At 37.6% G+C, this 25,536-nt stretch overlaps 1 protein-coding gene across 1 annotated transcript in view; it reads right to left on the minus strand.

Annotated features, from left to right (window-relative positions):
• Positions 1-8,657: 8,657 nt before the first annotated feature.
• MTA3 (metastasis associated 1 family member 3) overlaps positions 8,658-25,536 on the minus strand; it is a gene marked incomplete at its 3' end in the record, with an annotated part of 142,239 nt that continues 125,360 nt past the window's right edge. Inside the window, exon 19 of the mRNA XM_084285052.1 lies at positions 8,658-8,793. Within this exon, the coding sequence (XP_084141178.1) occupies positions 8,658-8,793 (136 nt within the window). The remainder of the gene's footprint in view (positions 8,794-25,536) is intronic.

Here is a 25,536-nt window from a genome sequence, read left to right on the forward strand (position 1 = left end):
GATTATTTCTACAGTTCTTACGGTGAGAGTGGGATTTTTCAGAACACCGCCAGACAGGATAACTGAGCTACTCGGGAAATAATTTCTCTATCTCTGCAATTACACAGTCTCATATACTGCTCCTCGATTTGAGCTACAGAGAACCAGATGCTTGAATAGGAGGTTTTTGAATATTCTGTTTGATTCTCTCCCAGGCACAAGAGCATGAACACAGAGTAACGCCACTTCTTTTATGAAGAATTTTACCCATAAGAACAGAGAGGTTCAGAGCACAGACAGCACCTTGCTGGGTTGTCAGGCTGTGTGCCTTTGACTTCAGCAATGTTTTCGCTCTGGTTTTAGAACAGTGTATGTAGGTTGGCCCAGATGGGCAGAAGGCTGAAATCAAATCAGCAAAATGAAAAGAGCTAGTGAATCAGGTTTTCTCAAATTAACTGCTATTTAAAAATAATAAGCAACTGCCATTGATTCTCATTAGTGCATCAAGGGAAGATGGAGAAAATCCAGAGCTAGACAGTCACTTCATTTATATTCTTCTACTGAAATCTATCAAATTTAAAGCACACAAGCAGTAAACAGAAGAAAGCTACTCAGCATTCAAGTAGCAGGTCTAATTAGAGTCTGGCAAGGCATGTGCAATAGATACACTTGAGCAGAACTCATTTAAGCCTTAGGGATGGATAAAAAGCCAAATAGTTTGAGATCCCAAGTTTGCAGCTAGTCCCTGTCTTTAGAACAGACGGTGCAAAGCCAATGGCTCCAAATGCCCGAGAAGCCGGGCAATTTCAAATACTAATCTGGACTTGGCTTCTGACTGTTTGGCCAATACACTATCTAGGTTCATTGCCCTCAACACTGATAGGTACAATTTTGTGATTTTGAAGACTACGCTGTATTCCAAGTAAGAGCTGAGCATATCAGATTAATCTTTATCAGTAAAGGAAACAACAAAGGAAAGAAAAGCAAAGGAAGGTGTAAGGGAAAGAGAAATGGAAGAACAAATGGCCTTAAATTGGAAAAAGAAGAAGGGGGCAAAAACTTCTAGGTGCATATAGCATTATCTGAATTATAATCTTCTTTGACTTCATCTCGAAGTGAGTTAAAAATCATGAAGATACGGGTTCAAGGAAGCAAACATGGCAGGACTAGGGCCCGAACCAAGGACTGGATCCAAATGAGCTATTAAATAAGAGAGCTGGCGTGTACTCTTGTTATGCAGTGGTGGAATGGGAGTATCTCCAGAGGACTCAGCCAGTCTGAACCATTTATTAGACTCCAAGTTGCAGAAGTGCCAAGAAACCTGCTTTAGCCACGAAACAAGAGACCATACATGGACAGAAGCACCAGCTGGACAGACTGTCCCTATACTTAGCATTTTTAGAATAAGCAGCATCAGAGCCGTTTGTCTGCATAAAGGGACAGTCAGCAATGATCCAACCTTTCCTTCTCCTGGGCATTCAGCAGCAGCTGAGCCAAACCCATGCACACTGAGAAGAGGAGCAGCATCAAGCTCTCCTTTCTTCTGATTGTGTACAAGAAGCAGGAGAGAAGCAGAGACAACAGAAGAAGATACTTAACCATGCTTTAACTGTGCACGTACAAATGGCAGGATGGAGTCTAGTCCCCTTGAAAAGGCCAATCAACACTTTGCTTGCAATTAGAAACAGGGAAAATAAGCACCAGGGCTGGGTCAACAAACAGCTAGAAGAGTCAGACCGTGTTCCAAACCATGGAACGCAGCTGCCTTATGGATGAAAAACATATCCTAAGGATCAAAGGCATTCAGTGTAACTTTGCTTAGATTCACTGTCTGAAAAGAGATTAAAATGCTAATGGAAATCGAGACGGCTCTCCCACTGAATCAACGCATTTCCCTGCACAGAGCACTGCTCCCAACTCTGGAAACTTTTGGGGGAGATGGACTACTCTGTCTCTGTGTTTTATTGACTGCACAAAAATTAAAACTTTGAGAAATGAATCACACATATTTTAAGTGCCCAGCCAAATGAAGGAAAGAAAACAAATGTGGAGCCATTCATCAATATTATACTCACTACATTTCCACTGCATCTGCCCTAATAAATTATTTTACTGAGAAGTTGAAGTATAAGTAGTTCCTTTTTCCAATATGCGACTACAAGGCAGAGTAAATGGCATAAGTAGAGCATGTTGATGAATGCAGTAAAAGCAAGTGCATTGTCCAGAGAACTGGAAGAGAAAGGACTGCTTGAAGGAATGATCCTTCAGCCATGGACGGTCACAAACGTAACAAAAGAAAATCATGTTCAGTGGCCTATTATGCTATGCCATGTTATTTTAAGGTTGTACACACTTTACTCCTTAGGTTCACAGAAGTGCTTGTGAAATCCAAGCAGAAGGTATTAGAGAGAAAGTCACTTTTAGCCCAAAGGTGATACAAGCTGCTTCCTCCACATTAATGAAACTATTGATTCACATTATGGAGGAGCAAATCTCCAAAGTAATAACATAGCTAACACGTGGGAGGGAGGGGGGGGTGCACCCAGTCCTGCTAGCAAATTAGGGAGTCATCATACTTCTCCAGACTCAATGAGGATTAGCTTTTGGGAGGAGATTCTGCAGTCATGAATAACTTGATTAGAAGAGAATCAACATCAATATCTGTCTCTAATCGTTTTCCTCCCATTCTTTTGCCTGAAGCAGTAGAGATTGAAATTTATTACATGCAAGAGATTTTTGTTCCTTATAAAACTCTATTAAGCCACTTGAAAAACAAATGTCCTCATCACATAGTACCAGTGACAATTCTAGTTCTTGAGGAACATCCCAGCTTTACAGAACAGACTTTGATTTGAGTGTTTATCTCAAATAATTATTAGCCAGAGGTAGTGCCTTGGCCTGGCATCTAGGTGTTACCATATAAGTAATAAGTAGTTTTAATTTCCATAAAGATCCTTTACTTAGCTTATAAGGAACACACATTTAATGTATGCACAAATAATGTATATTTGAAGAACCCCACAATGCTAACATCTGGGTTTATAATATAACAGGGTCCCAAAGCCCACGTAGGGCTTTTACATTAAGCTGAAATGGTAACAGTCAGTAGTCCGCTAGTTTTCTATTGTATAAAGCAGCCATAGTACATCTGAGTTCATGGAAAAGCATCATGGTGTCAATTAAGTCTGAGAAAATATATTCTGCGTTTACAGTATTTTATGAAAGTTCTGCATATACCAAGAACCAAAACAGAACTCAGCTCCTTGTAAAATGCAGTCTTCGATAGTTTATGTTTTCAAGTCAACAGCACAGTTTTTTCTTCCCTCCCCGCCCTCAAGTTTCTGGTGGCTAGTGCAAGAGCAGCCTGGAAAGTAAAACACATAGTATATATCCTTTAATTTCTGATGGTTTGTATTTGTGATCAATAACTTTACAGTAAATAGAAGAATTAAGAGACTGAAGTGACCACCGAAGTATATATTTCAGCTAGACAAGGGAAAAGCTTTATAGACTTGCTATCTTGCTCATCTCAGACCCTTTAAGTATCTTGGACTGCTTTTTGAGTGTGGCTTCTCATAAACCTGGTTAAAGAGATGCCAATTTTCCCATCTCTCCCAGCAAAGGACTGCTTCCAGAGATCGTCTCTTCCTCAATACCAACATTGCTTATGAAGAAGGGCTACCAATACATGTACATACCAATATCGTGCCAAGTAAATCCAACCACCACAGAATAACTACAGTTTTGCAACCTGGAATCCACATAGGCCTCTTTAGGGAGAAACAAACAAGCACAAAAAGATAATCCATTCTAATGCAGACACTTAAAACACAATTTACCATGTGGATCAAGCAGCATGTATCCATGTAAATAACAACTTCCCCAAGATAGATGGGACAATTCAGAGTTGGAAAGAATTACCTTGGACAAATCTGTGAAGTAACAGCCATTACTTCTGTTCAGAAGCCCTGTGCATGGATGTCCTCCTCTGCAGAAGAACCATCCAACTTATTTGAGGAAATTACTTCAAGATGTTAGTAAGGAAAACTATTCACTTTACGTTCCATATCCTCACAGAAGCCACCAGTTCTAGGTGCTACCAAATTAAAAAGAGGCTAATTTTTTGACACTAACACAGACCTGCAAGGTTCAGATGTGCCAATGCACTGTATTTTAGAATTTTATGTGGTCCTTTCACTTAGATTTCATTTCAATCCTAGGAATTTTTCTAATTCCAATGCAATGACCAATACCACTTCTCCGTCTCCATCTTCTGAATCTTCCTTCCTAATCTCCAATTCAACTACTTGTGTCTTTAACTACTGCAGTTTAACTGTTCATCAAATGTCAGTTTTTTTGGTTACCGATTACCCTACTAGAAAATAACGCCAACATAGAAATTTGGTTTCCTGCAAAAAGGGCCAAGAGTCACAAAGCTTGTACACAGACACTTTAATGCAAATCAGATAGTACTATGTTTCATTCTAAGGTGCTCCACATCCTCAAACACTCAGCACTGAGCCTCCCAGTTCTACCGTTCCCTTGAGAAATTCGCTTGCAGTCTAAACAATTGATTTTTTAAAAAATGACATGCTTCTTTATGCTTCTCTTTTTTATTTAATCTTCAATACTGTATTTCAATTCCAACCATTAAAACTTTATGAGCATCAGGAGCATATTCTGCAAATTTGTTGATCACTGTATAGTACAATCTCAAAACTCTTATCCAAACCCCATGTATTCCAAAATTAGGTTTCCTCCCTCAACATGCAACATTTGAATAAAAAAGTCCTGACTTACTCCAAAAAATTCCACTGTGCAGTTATATAAACTCAGATCTCTTGACACCCACTCTGGTTTATGAAGACACGGGTTTATATAAAAGACCTTCAAGAAAAAATTAAAAATGAGTATAATTTTGCTGACATTTCCAGGGGATTCTAATGCTTCCATTACCATAGCAGTACACATATATAAATACACTGTGTCCACTGTATTCTACTTTGCAATATAATATTTCTGAAGGAGTACAATTGTTCTCTGCATGAGGCTGTGAGATGTTATGCTGTGATTATATCAGAAACTACTATGCAGCCATTCCATTTTATTTAAAACTTTATAATTAGGAAAGTACCTAGGTTAAAATGATATTTATGAAAACTCTTGCTTCAGATTAATAAAAAGTGCACATTCTGTAAGTGCAGATTCCATTTCTTTTTTTTTTTTTTTTTCTACTCGTTTATTCTTCTTTTCATTTTCAATCTCCACTTTTTCAAACCACGCTGCAAGTTTTGGACTGTAGAAACAATAGCTATATTTGCTTTTGATCAAAGCAATGGTTTAAAAGATGTAGTTTTAATGTCACCAATACATTTCAAGAGCTCATTTTTTCTGTCCTACACAACCAAACTTCCATCACTAAGTAATAGCCTTTAAAAATAATCTGAAAAAATATACAAAAATATTTCAAGAGTGCAGAATAGCTATATACTTGAAATCAGCAACAAGGACATTTTAAATTTCAACAAAATCTTCTTACTCTTTAGGAGACCTCTGAACACAAAAAGAAAATGCATTTCGCATGGTTTTCTAACTCCATATTTGTAAGAGCAGAGGCAGATTTTCAGATAGCTTTCTTATTTAGCAAACAAGAAAATAAATCATATTGCAAATGCAGTGCTGAAGCTGCCTTAATTCTCTTGCTCACATCCATGGTAAGAAGCAAATGTCTTGTCCTTGCTTCTGAGGTTTATGTTTATACTCAGTGTCACTGTTGATGACTGAGATATGTTTGCTAGGTTTAAAATAACTAGCTTGAGAAGCTTGATAAAAACAGTACTGAGCTCTGATTTGCTGTGGATATACTGTTATAACTTACACAGGAATGTATCATCTTTGCTCAAGGTCAGTAGAACAAAATCTTTAACAACAGACAGCATGGAATTGCAAGACACTGTGGAAAGAACTGTCACAATTTCTACAAAAGTTTTTATGCCCAAACCTAGCAGGAACACATCTTCATCTAATTGTCCATCGATGCTTTCTGTTGAAATTCACAGGTAAATCCTGCTTCCATCCTGGAGAACATTTTACATGAAAGGTAAGACCGAGAGAGAGCAGGTAAAGAAAAAGATGCAATACACAGGCGTGCAGTTTTCTGTGCACTGTCTGCATTTTAGGGGAAGGAAGGTCTCTATGCAGCTGCATGCGAAGCAGTTTAAAGATGGAACCGAAGTTATTTCAGTAGACAGTCTCCTCACTGCCTCACCCACCCCAAGGGTTGGCTATTGCAACCTGTGAAATGACTCTGCCAGGCAGGGGCACAGCATTACTGCCAGAGTATCCAGATGAAGTGCCTCAGCTTGAAGCTGCAAAGGAGGATTCTTCCTTACCTTGGATGCTTGATGCAAAAGATAGCTGTATCAGGCTGCGTAACAGGGAGTTGCGTTAGGAATCTCTTGCTCCTCAGAGGAAAAGAAGAAAAAATGACTTCACAACACACTATTACAAATGCTAATATTTTTGTCAAAAGCAGAAACACACAGATTTTACAAAATACTAGCTAGACATTGTAGCACACTGACTAAAAGAAATAATTTGAGTACAAGCTTAATAAGGCAGGGTAAAAAATCCATCACCTTACAGCAAATGACACTTTGAAAATGAGTCTGCTGTGTGTGATTTCAGTGGTGCCTGAGGGAGAGAAAGCTCTTTCTGTTCATGTTTTTCATACTTTCAGTCAAACAGATTGCTGAATAATCATGTTTTCTTTATTTTAATGGGTGAGGAAGCAATTATACAGAAGGTGTTTCCATATGTCACAGTTAATAAAGGCAATTCTTACTAATAAGAATAGGTTGTCTCTGCTCAGTATCTGATGAAAAGCCCTCCTGTTGTGAGGAAAAAGCAGATCATGTGGATAGAAGAGACTCCTAGGGCAGCACACTTCAGTGGCTACTGGCAAGAACTGTAAGCAGATGAATCCCAGGTCTTCTCCAATCGATTCCCCATCAGTGACATTCACTAGGGTGCTAAGGGTACTAAAAGCACTTTGTGTCACAGTGTCTCCTTCATATTCACCCTTTTCTTGCTGGTGAAGGACAGTGGACAAGACCTGGATCCATCACTCTGGGAGATCATCAGCAAGTCCTTTCAGGAGGTCAATGTGCTTTCTTTTTTGAGATAGCATCTGGATGACCATTTCAAGAGATAATCTGACATGGACATCACAGCTAGTTATAGGCTGGTATCACAGATGCTCTTTCAGGCTGAAACTGAAAATTGCATGGGGAACAAATAATTGGGGGAGGGGGTTGAAAAACCCAGAGGTATGAGACACCACTTACACGTTTGTCTTTCTAACCACAGAGCTGGGCACACATCCACAACCAGATGAAAACCTGACATCTGTACTATACTGCTAGAGCTACCTAGTAAAGAACTAGGAAAAAAAAAGTCTTGGAGCTCATCTCAGCTTATTGTGATGTGTTCAGTGGCTGACTACCTCTGAAAAAACATATGGAAACCAAATCTAAGGAAGGACATAACTTGCCTCAGATAATCAACATATCTCAGCTAGGTTTACACAGCAGTGCTACACACTGGTTGCCTCTTGATTTCAAAGTAGGGCAAAGATTGTTCACCTGTAAGTACCTGAGTAGAAAAAAGACCTGCCTCTGTTGCCATTCCCACTTACAGGGGGACTGACAGCTTCCTACAAGTAGTTACAAAAGGCACATCATCTCTCCATGGTAAGTGTCTACCTGTAGCCTTACAAGTATGAATTTCAAAGCATTCTGCAAGACAACTTTCTTAACCTGATGTATAAAAATGTAGTAATTATTTTGTGGAGAGGCTTTCTTAATAGGAAATACTCTATTTCCTCCGTTTTCCTGGGAATTGCATTTAGCTGGTTTTAACTATTCGGAATAGACTTCAAGAAATGCCAAAAACACCCAAAGAAATAGGTGGATGTTTGCAAATATATAGAAAATTGGACCAGTTCTTACACATGCAACTTGTCCAGCTGGATGTTCACTGCCACACATAATACTTTCCAGTATTTTAACCAAAGTTAATATGGCCAACATTTTGAAAATTTGACACTAATTCTGGGCACTGCCTAACTTGGTCTAAGTTTCCGAACTGCTGAACAACTCCTTGTCCACATTTCAGCCTTTGGATGCTCAGCAGATCAGAAAATTAAATCCAAAATTACTCAAGATGATACTGTAAACTTCAAATACCCAGTCTGCAGCTCATTTTGAAAGTGCAGCCCCTAAAGACTAAATCCTGCTTCAGAGACACTGCAATAGTTTTGAAAGCTGCCTATTTTCATATCACACCACTAGCAGACATAGATAAACGCAGTGGGTGTACTCTGCATCCATACTCCGTGTGGTAAGTGTGAACAGTCCCTCCCTGACCAGTCAACTCTGATGATGGGGAATGAGGGGAATATAGCAGGATGATCACTGATAGGCTTGCACAGCGAATCAGAAGTAGCCCTTGCAGAGGCAAGGGAAAACAAGAGCTGCTGTTGGATCCTGCCCAGAACACAGAACCCAACCACAACATGTCCATACAGTGTGTCTGTCCTGAAGAAGTGGAAGGTCCTGTTGTATCTGCATTCATAATTAAGGTTTTGACATGATTATGGTGCTGATGCTGTTATATCTTCAGTGCATGATGGTTCTTGGCTCTGTTCGTGCCTGCCTATTGTTCATGAGAGACTTTGTCTTTGCAATGATTGGAGAACAAGGTGTTCTGGAAGCTCTTTTCAGCTGCCATCTGGTAAACTTCTTACGGATTTTTCTGTATGGAGGGAAGGAGAGAAAGGAGGGAAAGAAGAGAGAGACAACAAGAGAGGTAAATCTCAGTCTTTAACAGACTGCTCAAGAGTCAATAACAAACAAACAAGCAAATACTCTTACCAGTGCAGGAAGGCTAGCTCAAGGAAAAGAGACTTGCAGTCAACAAGAGTGAGCCCTGGCCATCAACTGATGATTCACAGTTGCCTCCAACTAGTAACTGATAATTGCTCAGTGAAAAGTGAATTGGTGTTAGACAATATTTGGACAACAACATTATATGAAATCTTAGGCCAGAATGCTCAAACAGGGAGTCCTTATGTGTGATTTCAATATAGGAATGAAGGATCACAGAAGAAAGAACCACATTAGCACTCAAGTGAACGTGTTACTTCTACAAAAGCAATGGACTGGGAGCAATTTTCAGTGTTAATTTCACTGCATTAATTCTGTAAGTAATGGATCACCGGCGTCTTTGTGCTTTTTGAACTTGTGCCTTTCAGGTGCAATAAATTCACTTTAATTTTAGTCAAACATACTAACTACAGGTGGTCATGTTGTTTGTATTATAATCTCATGCAAGGATAATTAATTCTGACACAAAAAGCTTTGTTAGGTTCCAACTGCTCTGTTGCCTCTGTATTGTTATAAATCAAAATCATAATGCTGACTATACAAAGTAGCAGAAATCACAGAAACGACACACACAGAGTATGTCAAGAACCATCTTCATTGGCAGAGTCCAGAATATTAGATGTTGGTGGAAAATTGCTTATTTTCTGAATTCACTGAAGTCCATTATCCCAGCTTTCATTTAGGTAGTTTATAAATTACAGAGATTTTGAGCTTATGTAATTAAAGTGAATGATGTCCTCTAACTTTAGAGAGACCAGGCCTTCTAATTCAAACTTTCCAAGTTGAAAATCTGACCTGATTGCAAACTACACAGTGCTGAAATGCATCAAGGTGCATCAAGACTTTGACACAGTAACAAAGTGATTTGTCCCTTTCATCTTAACAGGCTGCTAACTCTGAGCCTGGAAAATGGTGGCACCTAACATTGAAAATACAGGGGCAGCTTAAAACATACTCTCATTGAGTACTAAACAGGCTCTTCTTTGCATGTTAAATTTTCAACGCAGATTTAGTTGCTGGTTGAGTATTTCTCAGAAATCTAAACTTCCAATCAAGTAAATGAGCCACAGAAGAGACCATAATCAAGGACAAAACAAAAAGCCCCAAATCAGGATAATATATCATGATCTTAGAAGTTAGAGGGAGCCTGAAAAATACAACTATTCTGGTTTATGTATACGAAAGGGACAGGGAAGTATTTGCCTTGGCTGCCTGAAGGCTGGATGTCATCAGCATCTTATGGACTATAATAACAAACTGGAATTTAGCATCATTCAGTACAAAGCACAATAAAAGAAAATTAATCCCCAGAAAGGAAAGCTTAGGCTATTCATGCAGTCCACAGAGAAACAAATTTACTGTTTGAGTACTTACTTTACATGGTCTTCTTTTTTAGGCCTAAGAAGATATTCAATATATTGACAAGAAATTGCATCCAGAATGGTAAAATCATAGAAATTTAACCTGAGACTGGTAGAAATATGCACTTCTAAAATGAGGAGGCAGCTAGGTTTGGTAAATCTATGTTAATAGACAAGACCTATTATCTGCAATGATTATAACGGGGATCATTCCAGAAAAAGCTTAAAGAACTGGATCCCTTCTGATATATTTATCATGGAAGTGCCTAAGAATGGTTACATAGGAATTAGGTCTTCTCCGTCTGGAAAGGTGATGGGATTGCTAGACCACTGAAGTACATCTACACCATGGCACACAGAATGGGGAACAAACAGGAGGAGCTAGTTGCCATTGTACTGCCGAAAAGCTATGACACAGTTGCCATCACAGAAACATGGTGGATGACTCACATGACTGTAGTGCTGCAATGGCTGTCTATAAACACTTCAGAAGGGATGGACTAGGAGGCAGAGGTGGGGACAAAGCCCTTTGATGTTAAGTAGTGTTCATATTGCCTAGAGCTGAACAATGGCAATGACGGGGTTGAAGGTTTATCGGTAAGAATCAAGGGGAAGGCCAACAAGGCAGATGTCATGATGGGAGTCTCTTATAGACCACCCAGCCAAGATGAAGAGGGAGAGGAAATATTCTATAAGCAGCTGGGAGAACTCTCACAATCACTGTATTTTGCTTCTCTGAGTTGTGATGAATAGAGTTAAATCCAGCTGGATGGCAGCCACCAGTGGTGTAACCCAGGGCTCAGTGCTGAGGCCAGTTCTCTTCAGATATCTTTATCAGCAATCTGCACGAGAGGATCAAGTGCACCCTCTGAAAATTTTGCAGACACCAAATTAAGCACGAGTGCGAGAGGGATCTGGATAGGCTGGACCCATGGGCCAAGGACAACAAGGCCAAGTGCTGGGTCCTGCACTTGGGACACAACAATCCCATGCAGAGCTACAGGCAGGAGGAAAAGGAGCAGTTGAGGGAACTGGGGTCATTTAGTCTTAAGAAAAGAAGACTCAGGTAGACCTTATTGCTCTCTACAACTACCTGAAAGGAGGCTGTAACAGGGTGGCGGTAGGTCTCTTCTCCCAGGCAACAAGTAATATGACAAGAGGAAGTGACCTCAAGTTGCACCAGGGAAGGTTTAGGTTAGATATTACGAAAAAAAATTCTTCACTGAAAGAGTTGTGAGGCATTGGAACAGGCTGCCCAGGGAATTAGTTGAGTCACCATCCCTGGAGGTATTCAAAAGACATGTAGACGTGATGCTTAGGGACACGGTTTAATGGTAGACATGGCAGTGCTAGGTTGGACTTATGATCTTAGAGGTCTTTTCCAACCTAAGTGATTCTATTCTATGATTCTACGTTTGTTTGCAGAAGTTTGCATTTATTTAAAGAACTAATGTGATCGTTAGTCATTTGAGAAGCCCACAGTTTATAGAAATGTTAGAGAATAGTTCACCCATCTGAATTTTTAATATGGCAACTTCATAAACCATCAAGTAGTTCCTAGTACTGAAAGTAATTGGCAGTTCACACTAAATATAAGAATGCTAAAGTATTAGGATTAAGATTTATGACTATTAAATAAAGACAGTAAAGTCAAAAGATGCAGTTATTAAATACTGGTTCTAAACTAGCATGAAGAATGGCAGAATTAAAAAGGGGGAGGTCATCAGCACTGCATCAAGCAAACCGCAAAAACAGTTTGTGAGCTCTTCAGTTGGTATTAATGAAAGTAGCTCTATCTAGGCTGTCAGAAGACCTAATCTACGCACTCTGAAAGGAGAATCCAGCACTTCTATTTAAACAGGACTGTGATTCAACAGGATTCCAAAAATTAGCTTTCTGGGATATAGCCTTTCAGAAATAAAATTGGAAAGATGGAAATTTCCACTGACTTCATTAAACATGCTATTTGAACAATTGTTTTGCCAAACCCAAACCTGGTTCTTTTTACTGTAAAAATATACAGGGTGGAGGAAACTGACTATGCTGAAGACTTTAGCATCTAAAAACAGATAAACTTTTTAATAGTCACTGATAAGGTTTTACAACCCTTCAGCTTTTTTTTTTTTTTTTTTTTTTTATTATTATTAACATTTGAGCATGCGGGTTGTAATAGTAACTGACGAAAGGCAGGAAATTCAAAGATAACATTGTTGGTCCCTCTCTCTCTCAAAACACTTCAACATGCTTTCCTCCCTCCCTAAGCAATACAACAAATTAAGGGCAGAGTCACCTTTAATGTTCAATTTCCTGTCCCTTTTTGAGTTAACACCAGCCATATGTTTTAATTACATAAAGCTTTTATTTGGTGGTGGCAAGTAAATGGCTTTAATATCTGTAGTGATGATAACATCCTTTGCAGTTGTTAGGAAAGAGTAATTGCTATTTTCCCCTGCTCTTTCTTTTGATTCTTGCACGAGTGCTTGAAGCATGATGAATTAAAGACTTCATTTGAAATGCTAATTTAAAAATATTTTAAAGCCTTTGCATTGTATTTCTAGTCCTCCTGAGACCAAAGGTTGGAAAGTAAATCAAACCTTCAAATAGGTGATTGGTATATAATGCTCACTATGCTCATTTTTATGTCAAACATGATGCATTGCTGCCAATGTGGGAAGATGGCAAATTCTTTATGTCTGCATGACAGTAACTGCAGATAAAAGTAAATAAGACTTCTAGCAGCTATTCAGAGAAATATGGAAATGTACATAAGGACTACATACTGTTAAGATGTATTTTATCTTTTCAAGTTTTATGCAAGGACTGTAACATACTGGGTAGAAAGAATAGTTAGGCTGAATAGGACACTTATGCCATGCTTAAATGTAACCAGACATTAAAAAATAAATAAATAAATCAAAGAACTAAGCCTTTCTTAGGAATTCAGTGAATTCTATGCAACTAACCATCTGATGAAGTTAAGCACAATCCTATATAACCTGTTGTGATGTCCAGATTTCTGAGCAATAGAATTGCTGCTAACAACATTTCTGATTTGTAGAAGCTGACTCAAAGTTCTTCGCTTAAATGCCATGCATTGAAATAGAAGCGTTTTTAAAACTTGAATAAAATAAAGTGACCTTCAGTCAGTGTTACTCAAGAATGTATTTTTCAAGCTTTTTCTAATGTGAGTTAAAGACATTACTTGCTGTAGCTCTGTTAATATCAGGCATATCTGTCTGTTACTGCTGCTATATATATAAGCTGCTGTGTATCAGTACTGCCTCCTCGACATTGCATTGAGTTGTGGTGACTGAAGCAACTTTGTTCTATTTGGCTATACCAACATTATTTAAGAAGGAATACAAAATAAAGTTATGGCAGAAGATTTTACTGAGAGAGAATTGTGTGTAAAGGTCTGCTGAAACTTTAGCAGATGACAAACCTTGTTTTGAAAGTGAGCAAAGCACAATTATTTTCAAAGTAATCATGACTCCTTGAGGGGTATTACACTTAATTGTAATTTCTCTGAGGGTTTGTTTTATCCAGAGGTACACTATAATTACTCAGTGGATTAAATTACAAGTGGGGTACTATCTTTGGAGTCTGACAGTCTTTCCATTAATTTCAACAGGCTTTTAAATAAAGTGAAAGGCAAAAACATGAGCAATGCTGAGTCTGCTAAAAGAGAATTTAACTGGGATGAACCTGTAGGCACAGATCCTTTGAAACCTGACATATTCCAGAATGACTAACTCACTTTACTTCCTTCATTTCTACCTGGGTTAAAATGAGAAGTGTGAATGCTGCATTTTATTTACCTATTTGGCTTGCTGATTTAGACTTTTTGTTTCTTTCCCCTCAGCACTTTACGGAAAAGCTTACCTATATTCCATTAAAGTTTTGATCTAACCTTAAAATTACAGAAATAAGGAGGAATGTACTTTGAAGGCACAAGTGGGTTGATGCTGATATGCTTTTTAAAAATAAACTCCTTTTTGAAATGCTCATTTACAAAACAAATCAGAAGTGTTTTAATAAGTATCAGGCTACTGGAGAGCATTTGCCATAAGCCACTTAGTTACATTATAAAACTAATATAGATGGCAGAGAGTGGTACGATCTTTATAAGATTAAAGAGATGCTGCTGTAGACACTCCAACATCATTTAAGTGTTGTAATAACTTGCCTTATTTTTCTCCTCCTAGCAATGACACATATTCCTTTGCTGTTGGTTATCTTCCAATTTGGCATGAATATTTAGAGGAAAACTGTCCTCTGTGAACATTAATTTACAGACACACCAGTTAAACATCATGGTGTCAGATCTTCCTGAGCAGCTTAATATAATATTTTCAAATACCATACTACATTGAAGGCTTCTCTGGCATTTTGTGTTTCAGAGCAACAGCTTATAGCTACTATGAATATAAAAAGTAATAAATGTTCTAGAGCATTTTCTTTACTGGGAGGAAAAACCCAGGTCAAGTGTTTAAAGCACAGACTCCTATGATCATGTCATGCCTGCACTGTGGCATGGCATAATCTACTTCTCTGTCTCTTTCTTGCTGTTGGTTTAAAATTTACTCAGATAAATTTCCTTTGAAGCAGAAACCTTCACTTTGTGTGCATTTATAGAGTGCCTAGAACAACAGGGACCTCACCTATTCCAGAAATTACTAATATTGGTTTTACTGCAAACAACTGGGATGGCTTTTGGAAAAATCATCTCATCCATCAGGTTTTTCCATGCTTTCATTTTATCTGGAAACAGTATATTTCATTAATACTGTAAGATATCTAAGGATTCTCAGAGAGAATAAATTAAAGAAGTGCACAGTATTATTTTCAGCATTACTGCTGTTGTTTTTTTTTCAGATGAAAGCTGGAACTGAGAAAAACTTATCTTTTAACCCCTAAGAAGCACTATAAATAGACCCTGTCATATATCAGTCATCACATGATGACTAAATCTTAACAATCAGCAATAGACTTATTCTCACATTTCATCTGTGAGCTTGGTATTTACCACCAAGAGACTAAATTTACCTATTGCAGACAGCTAGGGCAAAAATGATTGCACATCGGTTTCAGTGCAACACCAACTCGATCACTTTTTGCCAAACCTGGCAGCACCAACTCCACTGAACTACTTCCCACCCTCTCTGATTTCTAGTAGGCACAGTTAAATACAACATTGGTAGGAATACAGCATGGTAGGAATGATAGACACCACAGATCTCAACATGGATTAACCAGCTGGATTAATTAATGGATGGACTTGCCCTGGTTCTTGGGAGCAGTTTTGCTAACTCAGCAGTGACATCTCCCATTGCACACCAAATAGCAGTGCCTATCAGAAAAGCATGCATAGAGCCATACGTTCCTCAGAGAATTTTTCCCTTAAAGGGAAAAAGGCCTACCTAGGATTCATAGCATTCAACAACAGCATCCAGCTTGGTAGAGGGGATAAGAACTGATAAGACCTAGCAAAGGTAGCTCAATGGAATGGATAAAAAGTAAATTATTCATGTACTTTAAAACAGAACAATGGCTCAGGTTTCAACAGACAGGTAACCTGAGCTATGGGACAGCTGCTTTGAACTTTATCTGAAATTATTTAGCCTCTCCTTAGCTACCATTGACTTCAGATCGTTTAAGACATGAATCCTGCTCTATTAAAGAAAGGATTGCTTAACCTCTCCTCCCCATGAACATATACACAAGACCACTGCAAATTTATCAATATGTAGGCTTTCAACTACTTCCCAAATATCTTGCATAGTAATTCACAATTCCAGAAGACCTTTTTTTTTTTTTTTTTTTTTTTTTTTTTTTTACCTCTAAGAAGGGTTTGGAACATACAGCTTCTGATTTCTGCCCTCGGGCTACAAACATCAAGTGCCATTTCCCTAGCAACATTAAATGCCACTTTGAACATTTTCAAAAATATCTTCTACTAAATACATATAAATCCCAGATGACCTTACCTGACTAGTCTCAGAATCTTGATATAGATTCAGAAAGACTTTTTGGCTGGTTTCAATTATATGATTACATTTGACTTCTTGGATGGTATGTCTCTTAAATTAGGCATATGCTGGCCAAATGCCTTGGTGACACAGGGTCTGGCAGGTCATTCCCAAAGGAATTTTGAGGAAGATCACAGTTTAATAGTTTGCTTTAAAAAATAATAATAATATGATGAAGAAAGAAATTGAAGAATATGAAAAATATTTGTCTATGATATGCTTCATAGGAAAAAAAAGATCTTATATTTTTGTTGTCTTTTCCAGTTTTGATACACTTTAAACACCCCATCATAAACACTTTAGTATTTATTAGAACTTTTTCAATACAAAACTTTTTTAATGGCTTTTTATGAGCCTTTTTGTTTCTTTTCTTACTGTGTTTGATTACTTCATCTAAGGTTTTTGGCCTGAATACTATGTTTACAATATTATAATATTATTTGAGGCTGATAAAAAATGACAATATTTTATCAATATGTTATCAATAATGCAGATACTTTTCCTGGAATAATATATATACTGATAGAGTGTACTTGGATGAGCTTCTTGGCACTCTGGCTATTTGCTATTAAGCAAGGGCTGAAAATCAAAATTAATAATTCTTACCAGAAAGAGTTGGAGAGAAAAATTTCCTTCACAGAAGTGTCCCCCTAGGGCCCTGCGTCACAGCAACAATCTCTTGTGTGATCAGTATATACTCTACACACAGAAGCTCCTATGTAATATACAGATTAGAAATCTGTACTGTGGCACCAATAGAGGAAAGCTTTGCCACAAAATTATTTGACATGCTAATTTCTAAGGTAATCTTCATTTCAGATCAGAATTTTTATTTAACATTCATATTATCAAGGGTCCACTCTAGTTCATTTTCTGACTAGGGCAAGAAAACTTCATCCTGCTCTTCAGTCATGGCCAGCACTTTTCCTGTCAGTATCTTACTGTGCTTGCTGGTCTGGTTAATTAAAAACTGCAAAGCATCCTTGAGAGTAGGCGTTCATTCATATTACTCAAGTTCACAGACAAGAAGAAGGAGGTTTACAGGTTAAATGCTTTGTCTGGTGTCTCATGTCATGTAACAGAGGCAACAGGAATTGTGATGCACAGATCTGAGCTTTTATCACTTGCACAACAGGTCTATTGTGTTTGGTCAGGTAAATATTTTTAACCCTTATCCATAGCACAAGTAATGAAACCAGCCAAGTCTCCTTAAATGTTTGACAAGTAGTGACTTATCTCTGTGATTGGCTTTCACAGTCACTATTATTATGTTTTCTTCAGTATTCTACATTGATAATCCCTATGCAGCTACTTACGAAAGCTTTTCACAAAAAGAGAACTTTTTTTTTGTTGTTTTCTTTTCTCCCAGCCCCCCAGCCTTATTTGCATTAATGCTGTAGGGTCATTCATTTAAAAGATCTGCATGTGTTAAAAACCTATCAGAGAAAAATAACAATATTTGTTATTAAATATTTATAAATTGTTATTAAATATTTTTAATTATTATTAATTGTAAAATTAAATGCATGCACTAAAATATAGACTCACACACACACACACGTATATATATATATATATATATATAACTTAGAAGTAAATCCTCTATCTGTAATTCTAAACTAAGAAACCAATACAGAGCAACTTGTAAATGAAAGGTAGTGGTCAGTTCTGTGGGAATTTTAAGACTCTGCGGTTCACTGACATATTTCCAAAATATTCACCACAACAGAGTTTACAATCATCTTTGATATTTACCTGTAACACATAACAACATTATGTTCATCAAATCTAATTTCTGTATCTAAATGCACATTATTGCTATCTATTGCTCTGCCTTCAAATAAAATAATCCTTAACCTTGTATCCAGCTTCTACTAAATACCATTGCTAACACTGCAGAGAAATCATTAAAAAAAAAAAAAAAAAGACTCTTTGAAAATTGGTATTTTGCAGTTTTTGAGGATTACAGTCATCAATAGCTGAGATCTAATGCAATAAACTGTGGTTTAGGAATAGGAATGGTGAGAGAAAGCTAATTTTACTTCTGAACTCTGGTGTTATTCTAGCATTGCTATTGGTAACATCTGCATAATTAATCTTGTCTTTATCTTTTCTTTGATATTAAATATGCAGAAGACTATCCTGGTCTAACAAGTTAGCATTTTCATCATTACTTTATATGTTTCCCAAGGCTTTATTAATGTCCCTTTAAAAGGGAAACTGGGTTCACATCCAAAGATGTTTCTTTATAGATTTTTTTTTTCTCGTTTAAAAACAAATTGATATTAATTCCCACAACAGAAGACCAGGTATTATAAGGTGACACATTCCCACTGGGGATGTGGATTTAGGAAAAAGCTGAGCAGCAAGCTAACAAAAAATAAGCCCTAAGACCTTAAGTTAAAACATCCTGTAAAGAGGATTGTGTTCAGCTACATCAAATCCTCTGCACAAACACAGAAGACAGCTTCTGAAGGGAAATCTTTAGAAATGGCCAACCAGACTGCAGGGAACTCAAAGTTTGTCAAGAACTGTAAGAATACAGGTTAAAAGAATTGCATGACAGCCCAATTTAACATCTGACTTATAAGGTGTGTTGCTATCTGACATACTCGAGCTGCCTGGCTGCACTCAGTGGGAGCCTTACACATTTAAGGGCTTTGCTGAACAGGGTCTGGAAGGTCTTACAAAGTGAATGAGGTTTCTGGAAAAGTTAAGTAATTTTACAGCAGTTTCTCCACCAACAGCTGTGTTTAAGACAATCCTTAATACACTTATAATCCATGTATTTCATTTCAGTTCCTTTTTTTTTAAAAAAAAAAAAAAAGTTTCCTACAGAAATAAAATTTTGCAAAAAATCTCGTTTTGGAAATTATATTTCCCCTCTCAAATACAAAATGCTCTGGCTACTTCTGTAGCTTCTGTCTGAATGTGAAATTACTTTTGCCAAAGAGAGCAGAGATGAGTGCTAGTGGTTAAATAACACCTGTAAGTGTGTCACTGCTCTTTAGCTGAGTCATGTGAATTAACCACATTCAAGCTCCTATCTAAAATGAAATTGCAAAGTATACTTTGGTATCTAAGCCACCATAGAGAGGCTGCATATGTGAATTTCTGCTCACAACAGGGTAGAATCCCGAAAGATCAGTTTACAAGATCCAACTGTGTGACTTTTCAGGCAGCAGTAACTAGGTCATTTACAACCATCTGCTCACAGCCCCTGTCTCCCTGCTGTCATCACTGAGGCTGTGGACTAATTAATTTTCACCTGCTAATCAGTGGAGATACCTCTGAAACTAATAAATCACCCGGTTTCAGTCAGCAGCTACTGGACTCCTGCAGATGGCATTTCTGGGAGATTTTGTTACCCACAAAGGTAAAGTGTTCTTTGAAAGGAGATTCCCCATAAGGCTTCTGACCAGCTCTGCATACAACAGCTCCCTGAAAGAATAAAGTACAATTCATCTGATGGAGAACAGAGAATATGCAGAGAATTAACCCCCAATCTTCATCAAAGTATTTATGAATTCTGGTAGGAGTTAGTCATCCAAAGACTTGGAGATACAGACTTGAGGTTCTCAGGGAAGTCTGTGAGGGAGCAGGGAACTGAATCGTATTTTCCCAAGTCCTAGGTAAGCACTCCAACATCTTCCTCTTCCCATGTAGCTTTAAACAGGGTGAGTAGCTTACTACAACGTCATTGAAATACTCATTTTAAAATGTCAGATTAATGCAAAGCTCCAAACCAATATTATTGTATTTTATTTGTTCTGATGGCTGACGAAGCAGAATTCTTAATAACATATGCTCTTCAAACCTACCAGCAATAAGTAATGGCATAACTTACAGTGAACTAATCCTTAAATCAGAAAGTAGGTGAAACACTGCACTTTTGGTTTTGTTTTCCATGTATTATTCCTTTTGAATATTAAAAAGAAATCTGCATATTCTTCAAGTGAGGTTGATTTTAGTTTCATTTAATGATTCTGTTTTTAAAAACAAATAAACTTTAGTACAATTATAATAATGTTATTTTGACTTAGTTGGTATCATAAAAGGAGCCAGAGGAAAAGAACATGTAGATGCATAGTGAAAGAAAACGTCTGTAGGTCCATGAAAACTGCTCAATAAGAAACAAAGGGCAAGCGATTATGAACTAATTTCTGTATCACTGGCTGTGATTCTGCCAAAGCACCTCAGCTAGAGCTTGAGGGAGAATTATGATTTATAAGGTTGAACAATAAATGAGTCATGAATAGTCCTCACTAAATAAGATCAAAATAGCAGTTCACTGAAAAAGTTAGACTTGAGATTTTTACTCTGATGAAAGTAACAAAGCGTAACTTTGAACAGCAGCTAGTCAAGTAGGACCACTACTTGGAGCAAGGACAGTTCCTCCGCAGATTCCCCATCTGTAGTACTGTCACAGTGACTGGAAATGATGGTAAGCTCACCTGCACTCAGATGCAGCAAATCAATGAGATATTTGCAATCCTATCAATAAGGATTAGATATAATCCTAAAGGCTATATTCTAATTCTATAATCCCTGCTTTTCAAGATATATGACAGTGATAGAATACAGCAGAAGTAAAGGAACCAGAACTTAGAGGCTGATTATTTTTTTGATTGGAGGGTAGCAGCTGGTGCAGAGCATTCTCAGACTTGCAGCTGCTTCTCCAAGGGTGCAGCGAAGTGTCTCCATGCAGTCAGGTACAGGATAGGGGTCTCATGGCCACAGTTCCACGCAGGTAAGAAATGAAAATACACTACACCCTGGATCCAACTACAGTGAAGTTCAAGACTGGGATCTAAGTCGAATTAATTTGCTTCATCTCTATGAAAAGCAGAGGCCAATGTACATTAAAAATATTTTTTAATTGAACAACTTTTTGTGCACAGTTGTTGTTTTGTTTTTGTTTTTGTTTTTTTTTTTATTAAAAAATAAAAAGAATAAACATGTCTATGGGCATTTCTGTGATGCAAAATTGCACGTGTGAAGAGGAAGAAGGAACAGAGTAGTTAACACTGGAATCCTGATCTAGACCTGCACCGATCCTCTGTAACACAGACCCAAGGCACAAGACACTCCTCCAATTTTCCCTTTTCTTACAGAAACATGCTAAAAGTGTTAACTCAAACACAGAGCCCGGCCTCATCATTAAAACCTATATTGGAGGAAGAAGAGACAATGGCAGGTCATTAACAACTTCGAATATGGGTGACACTTATAACAAAATTTGGGTTCACCTGAATTTAGGGTTTACACTGACTGATACAGCTACAATGTGATGAGTGCTAGCAGTATGCACAGAGCCACGAGGGGCTGGGAGCACCAGAATTAGTTTCCCCGACTTCTGCAAGAGAATCAGACCACTGATGGCAAAGGCAAGACACAACATTTTGCTGAATTTAGTTTGTGAGCATCACATTCTCTTCTTTCTCAACATGCAACTTTATTTTTAAGCTTTTTGTGTGTGCTATGAGACATGCATAAATAAAAATGAGTGGTAACAGGTAATTATCACAGCCACTGTGATATCCTTACATAGTACCTCAACAAATCACAGGAAGCTTTTTGTTTTGGAGAAAGAACGTGATGTGAAGAATATGAAAATTGCCTATATAATGCTGCCACAGGGATGCCTCTCAAATCATTTTATCAGCAAAAAGGAAGCAATGTCTGCTGGTAACAGCTAAAGATCACGTTCTAATTTTAGCAGTTGCAGTTAACTCATTCCCAATGGAGTTGCACTTACCGTGAGAAGGTTTCTAACTGCTTCAGCACTGAAAGGAAACAAGCATCGAGTCATTCAAATGCAGTTCTATATGCAAATATGCTTTTTGGCCCATGAAGGGAAAGCATATGGAATTTGCTGCTATAACCCATTCAGCCAAACATTTCCAGACATTTCTTATAATACAAATGCTGAAAAAAAATCATTTTCCACACAATGTTTTATCTGTCCCTATACTAATATGATCATCAGCATGCACATGTGTTCTGTTATCAATAGGGCGTGTGTATAGGAACTGTATGCACACTGCATGCCTAGAACGGCAAGAAAAGTTTTAATCAACAAATGCACTTTCCTTGACACATCCAACAGCTATTTACATTACTAGTTTTATTCATAGATTCTGATAATGTTTTATATAACTCAAGAGATATTAAGCTGATATATTACATTTTTATTAAACTTCTGGAGACCATAGTAAGTATTGTCCTATTTTTTTCAATAATTATGTAAGTCCCAGAATGGTAATTCAGTACAAAGAATTTCATTTCATGCAATGAAATCATTTTCTGCATTAACCTCTAACAGAGCCTCCAACAGAATCTACATTACAGCTAGTCATCAAAATGGGAATAAAACACAAAAAGCTTCCTCTTACAGCAACAGTGATTTAGTACAATGTCTAGAATAAAACTCTTATATAATTATGAGACTTTTGGATGATCCTAAAGTATACACATAGTGGTAGGACAATTCCAGCAGCTAATATCTAAGTATATTAAAAAGAAGTAAGGAGACTCCCTTGGTGAGTAGTGATAAATGTAAGGCTCTTTAAAGAGTGATTTTTCAGTGTAAACAGATTTACACTTCAGAAAAAATCTTGACCAACTTATTTCACAGCAGCGAATGAGAATTCCTTCTTCATTCAGCAATTGTACGAATAAAGAAAAATATGAAAATATGAAATTCAGTAAAGCTCAACATAAAATCATGATGTAATATCAAGTTAAGTGCTCTTGAACTATCACTTGCTTTTCTGCCTAGATTAATCCCTGTGCTTTGATTCTGTGACTGAATACAGATGTTGAAATCCCAAGTGAGTTGGACTCACACAGGCGTCAGGAAGGCTTCTGAATGGTAAATGCAGGCTGTCACCATAGATGAAATTGTAAAACTGGGGCCATATATACATTATATATACACACACACACACTTATTGGGAAGATTCACTGAGCATGCTGATAAGCATTCAGGGCTTGGTCTTAAAATTCCAGGGTAATTCCAGGGATTACCTTGGACATTTTAGACAAATTTCTATAATTCTTTTCTGTTCTCTGAATACTTAGATCCCTACTCATCCATTACTACAAATACCTGAATATGTGAGCAATTCAATATACAATATTTAAATTTACATTAAAATATTTGGGGCTTAAATTCAGAGTGGGCAAGAATGATAATCATTTATTTAAAATATCATTTAAAATGAAACTACAGATATTTACTTTACCTTACCTCATTTAGTTTAGCAGTAATAATAATACTTTTTTCCCTCAGATATCAACCAAATATATCATTATAATTTTTTTTAGCTAAAAGTCTGAGGAAATTTACCCTCTGGACTCCCCACATAAGGTTTTATAGAAATATGCATCTTAAACCTTAGTTCACTGCATAAGTAAAAATGTTTTAGGACAGAGAAATGAAAACTGCTATGTACTATTGCAATCCAAGTATAATATTGAAAAAAAGATACTAATTACATCCTGCAAAAAGAAAATATGCTTTTTTTTTACATGTATTTTTAATGAATACACACACTAAAACAGACCGGACCCTGATGCAGCACAGTATGAAAACACGCCTTAAAGAACGAGTTGTTACTTTGACTAAAATGAGATGATTATTTCTGAGCCGAGTGTTCAGCAAATATTTAAATATCTAACAGCTGCTAACTGGCAACTGATTTTTATTTATTTATTTTTTCATTCTGTGGCAGGACCAGATAAATTATATCCTGGTTTTTCACAATCATCTCCTCCCTAGATAAAATATCTCTTCCCATTGTAATCATGTTACACTGAACTGTGTCACAGTCATGCTCATCTCTGAACTCCTAGTACAAAACAGGTTAACTGGCAGGGACTAATGCCTATTCCCTCTTCTCCCTTCTTCCCTCAAGGAGTGGAATATTTAATAGCTGTCTTGAGCATCTGCACACTTGAGCAGTGGGATCAGGCAGGGCTTTCCGCTTTGAGCTGTAAGGACTAGAGGCAAGTGAGAGCTGAGGAGAACAAGCTACACCACCCCTTCCGAATAATCTTGGAATACAGGTGGAGGGAATCAAGGGATCAAAGGAAAGAAGTTAGAAAGGTGGAAACATTCCTGATGTAGGAAAGGAACCAACTGAGATGGGATGGGAAAGGAAAAAGGGAGGGGCGGGAAAGGGGGGGGAGAGAGAATCTATGAGAGAGAAGGAACAGAAATGTAGTTTCAAAGGATAAAAAGCTGCTGTCTCACGTTAGTTGCACTTTTGAAGATTAATGTGAATGAGGAACTATTACTCTGTGTGTTTCTATCACAGAAGGAAGATACATGTCTATGTACTTCTGCTGAACATACAGCATTAGCTTTTGTCAGACTGGGAAAAGCTGTAAAGGGGCAGCTCACTCCTTAACTACAATTACCTCCAATTAGTAACCAATGCAAGTCCTTGAGCACTCCCTCCTTCACTTCTTCAGCATCAGCCAAAGTGATGGTTTTTTTTTTTTTGAAGGAGTGTCCTGTGGTCCCCATACAAGGGTATTTCAGATGTTACTCTTCACATTTTTTTTAGTGATTTGAAGAGCAGCAGACACAGAGTCCTGAGGACTAAGCCCCTGCTTACCCACCGCCATTGGTGTCAAGGTGAAGACAACACAAGTTCTGCGCTGATCTCCCACATCAACCCTGGCCAGGGAATGCTGTCTGCAACCATGGAGCTGGAGAGGGGGATTTGTGAGGTTGGGATCAAACAGGGCTATCTCCCAGATGAGTATTTGCAAAGGCAGAATTCACCTCTCCATACTTAAATCACCTAGAATTTAAACATCTAAACCAGTCATCTGGGCTACCTCTGAGGTCAGTGGGGAAAGACGGAGACTGTCAGCATAGGGCTCATCTCATCTTTTGACAGGAAACTCTCTAGGGAAAAATGGAAAAAAAGTGCTAAAACTTCTAAACCAGTGACTTAGGCTACCAGTCTCAATGTTGGTGACATAATCACCAGGAATTAGTCAGGTACTAAACTCTTTGCATAGCCTGTATCAAACAACTCTCAAAATAGTCAATTTTATAACTGAGTGAGTTATCAGAAGCCTAAAGGCTTATCCTCCTACCATCATCTCTGAATTGTTTAATTCCTCATGCAAAAGAAAAACAAGGTACCATATTTAATTTATCTTGAAATAGTCACCAAATTGTCATGTACAAATATTTCAACTACT

Source organism: Netta rufina (assembly GCF_964035555.1).
Source record: "Netta rufina genome assembly, chromosome: 3".
NCBI classification, from domain to species: Eukaryota; Metazoa; Chordata; class Aves; order Anseriformes; family Anatidae; genus Netta; species Netta rufina.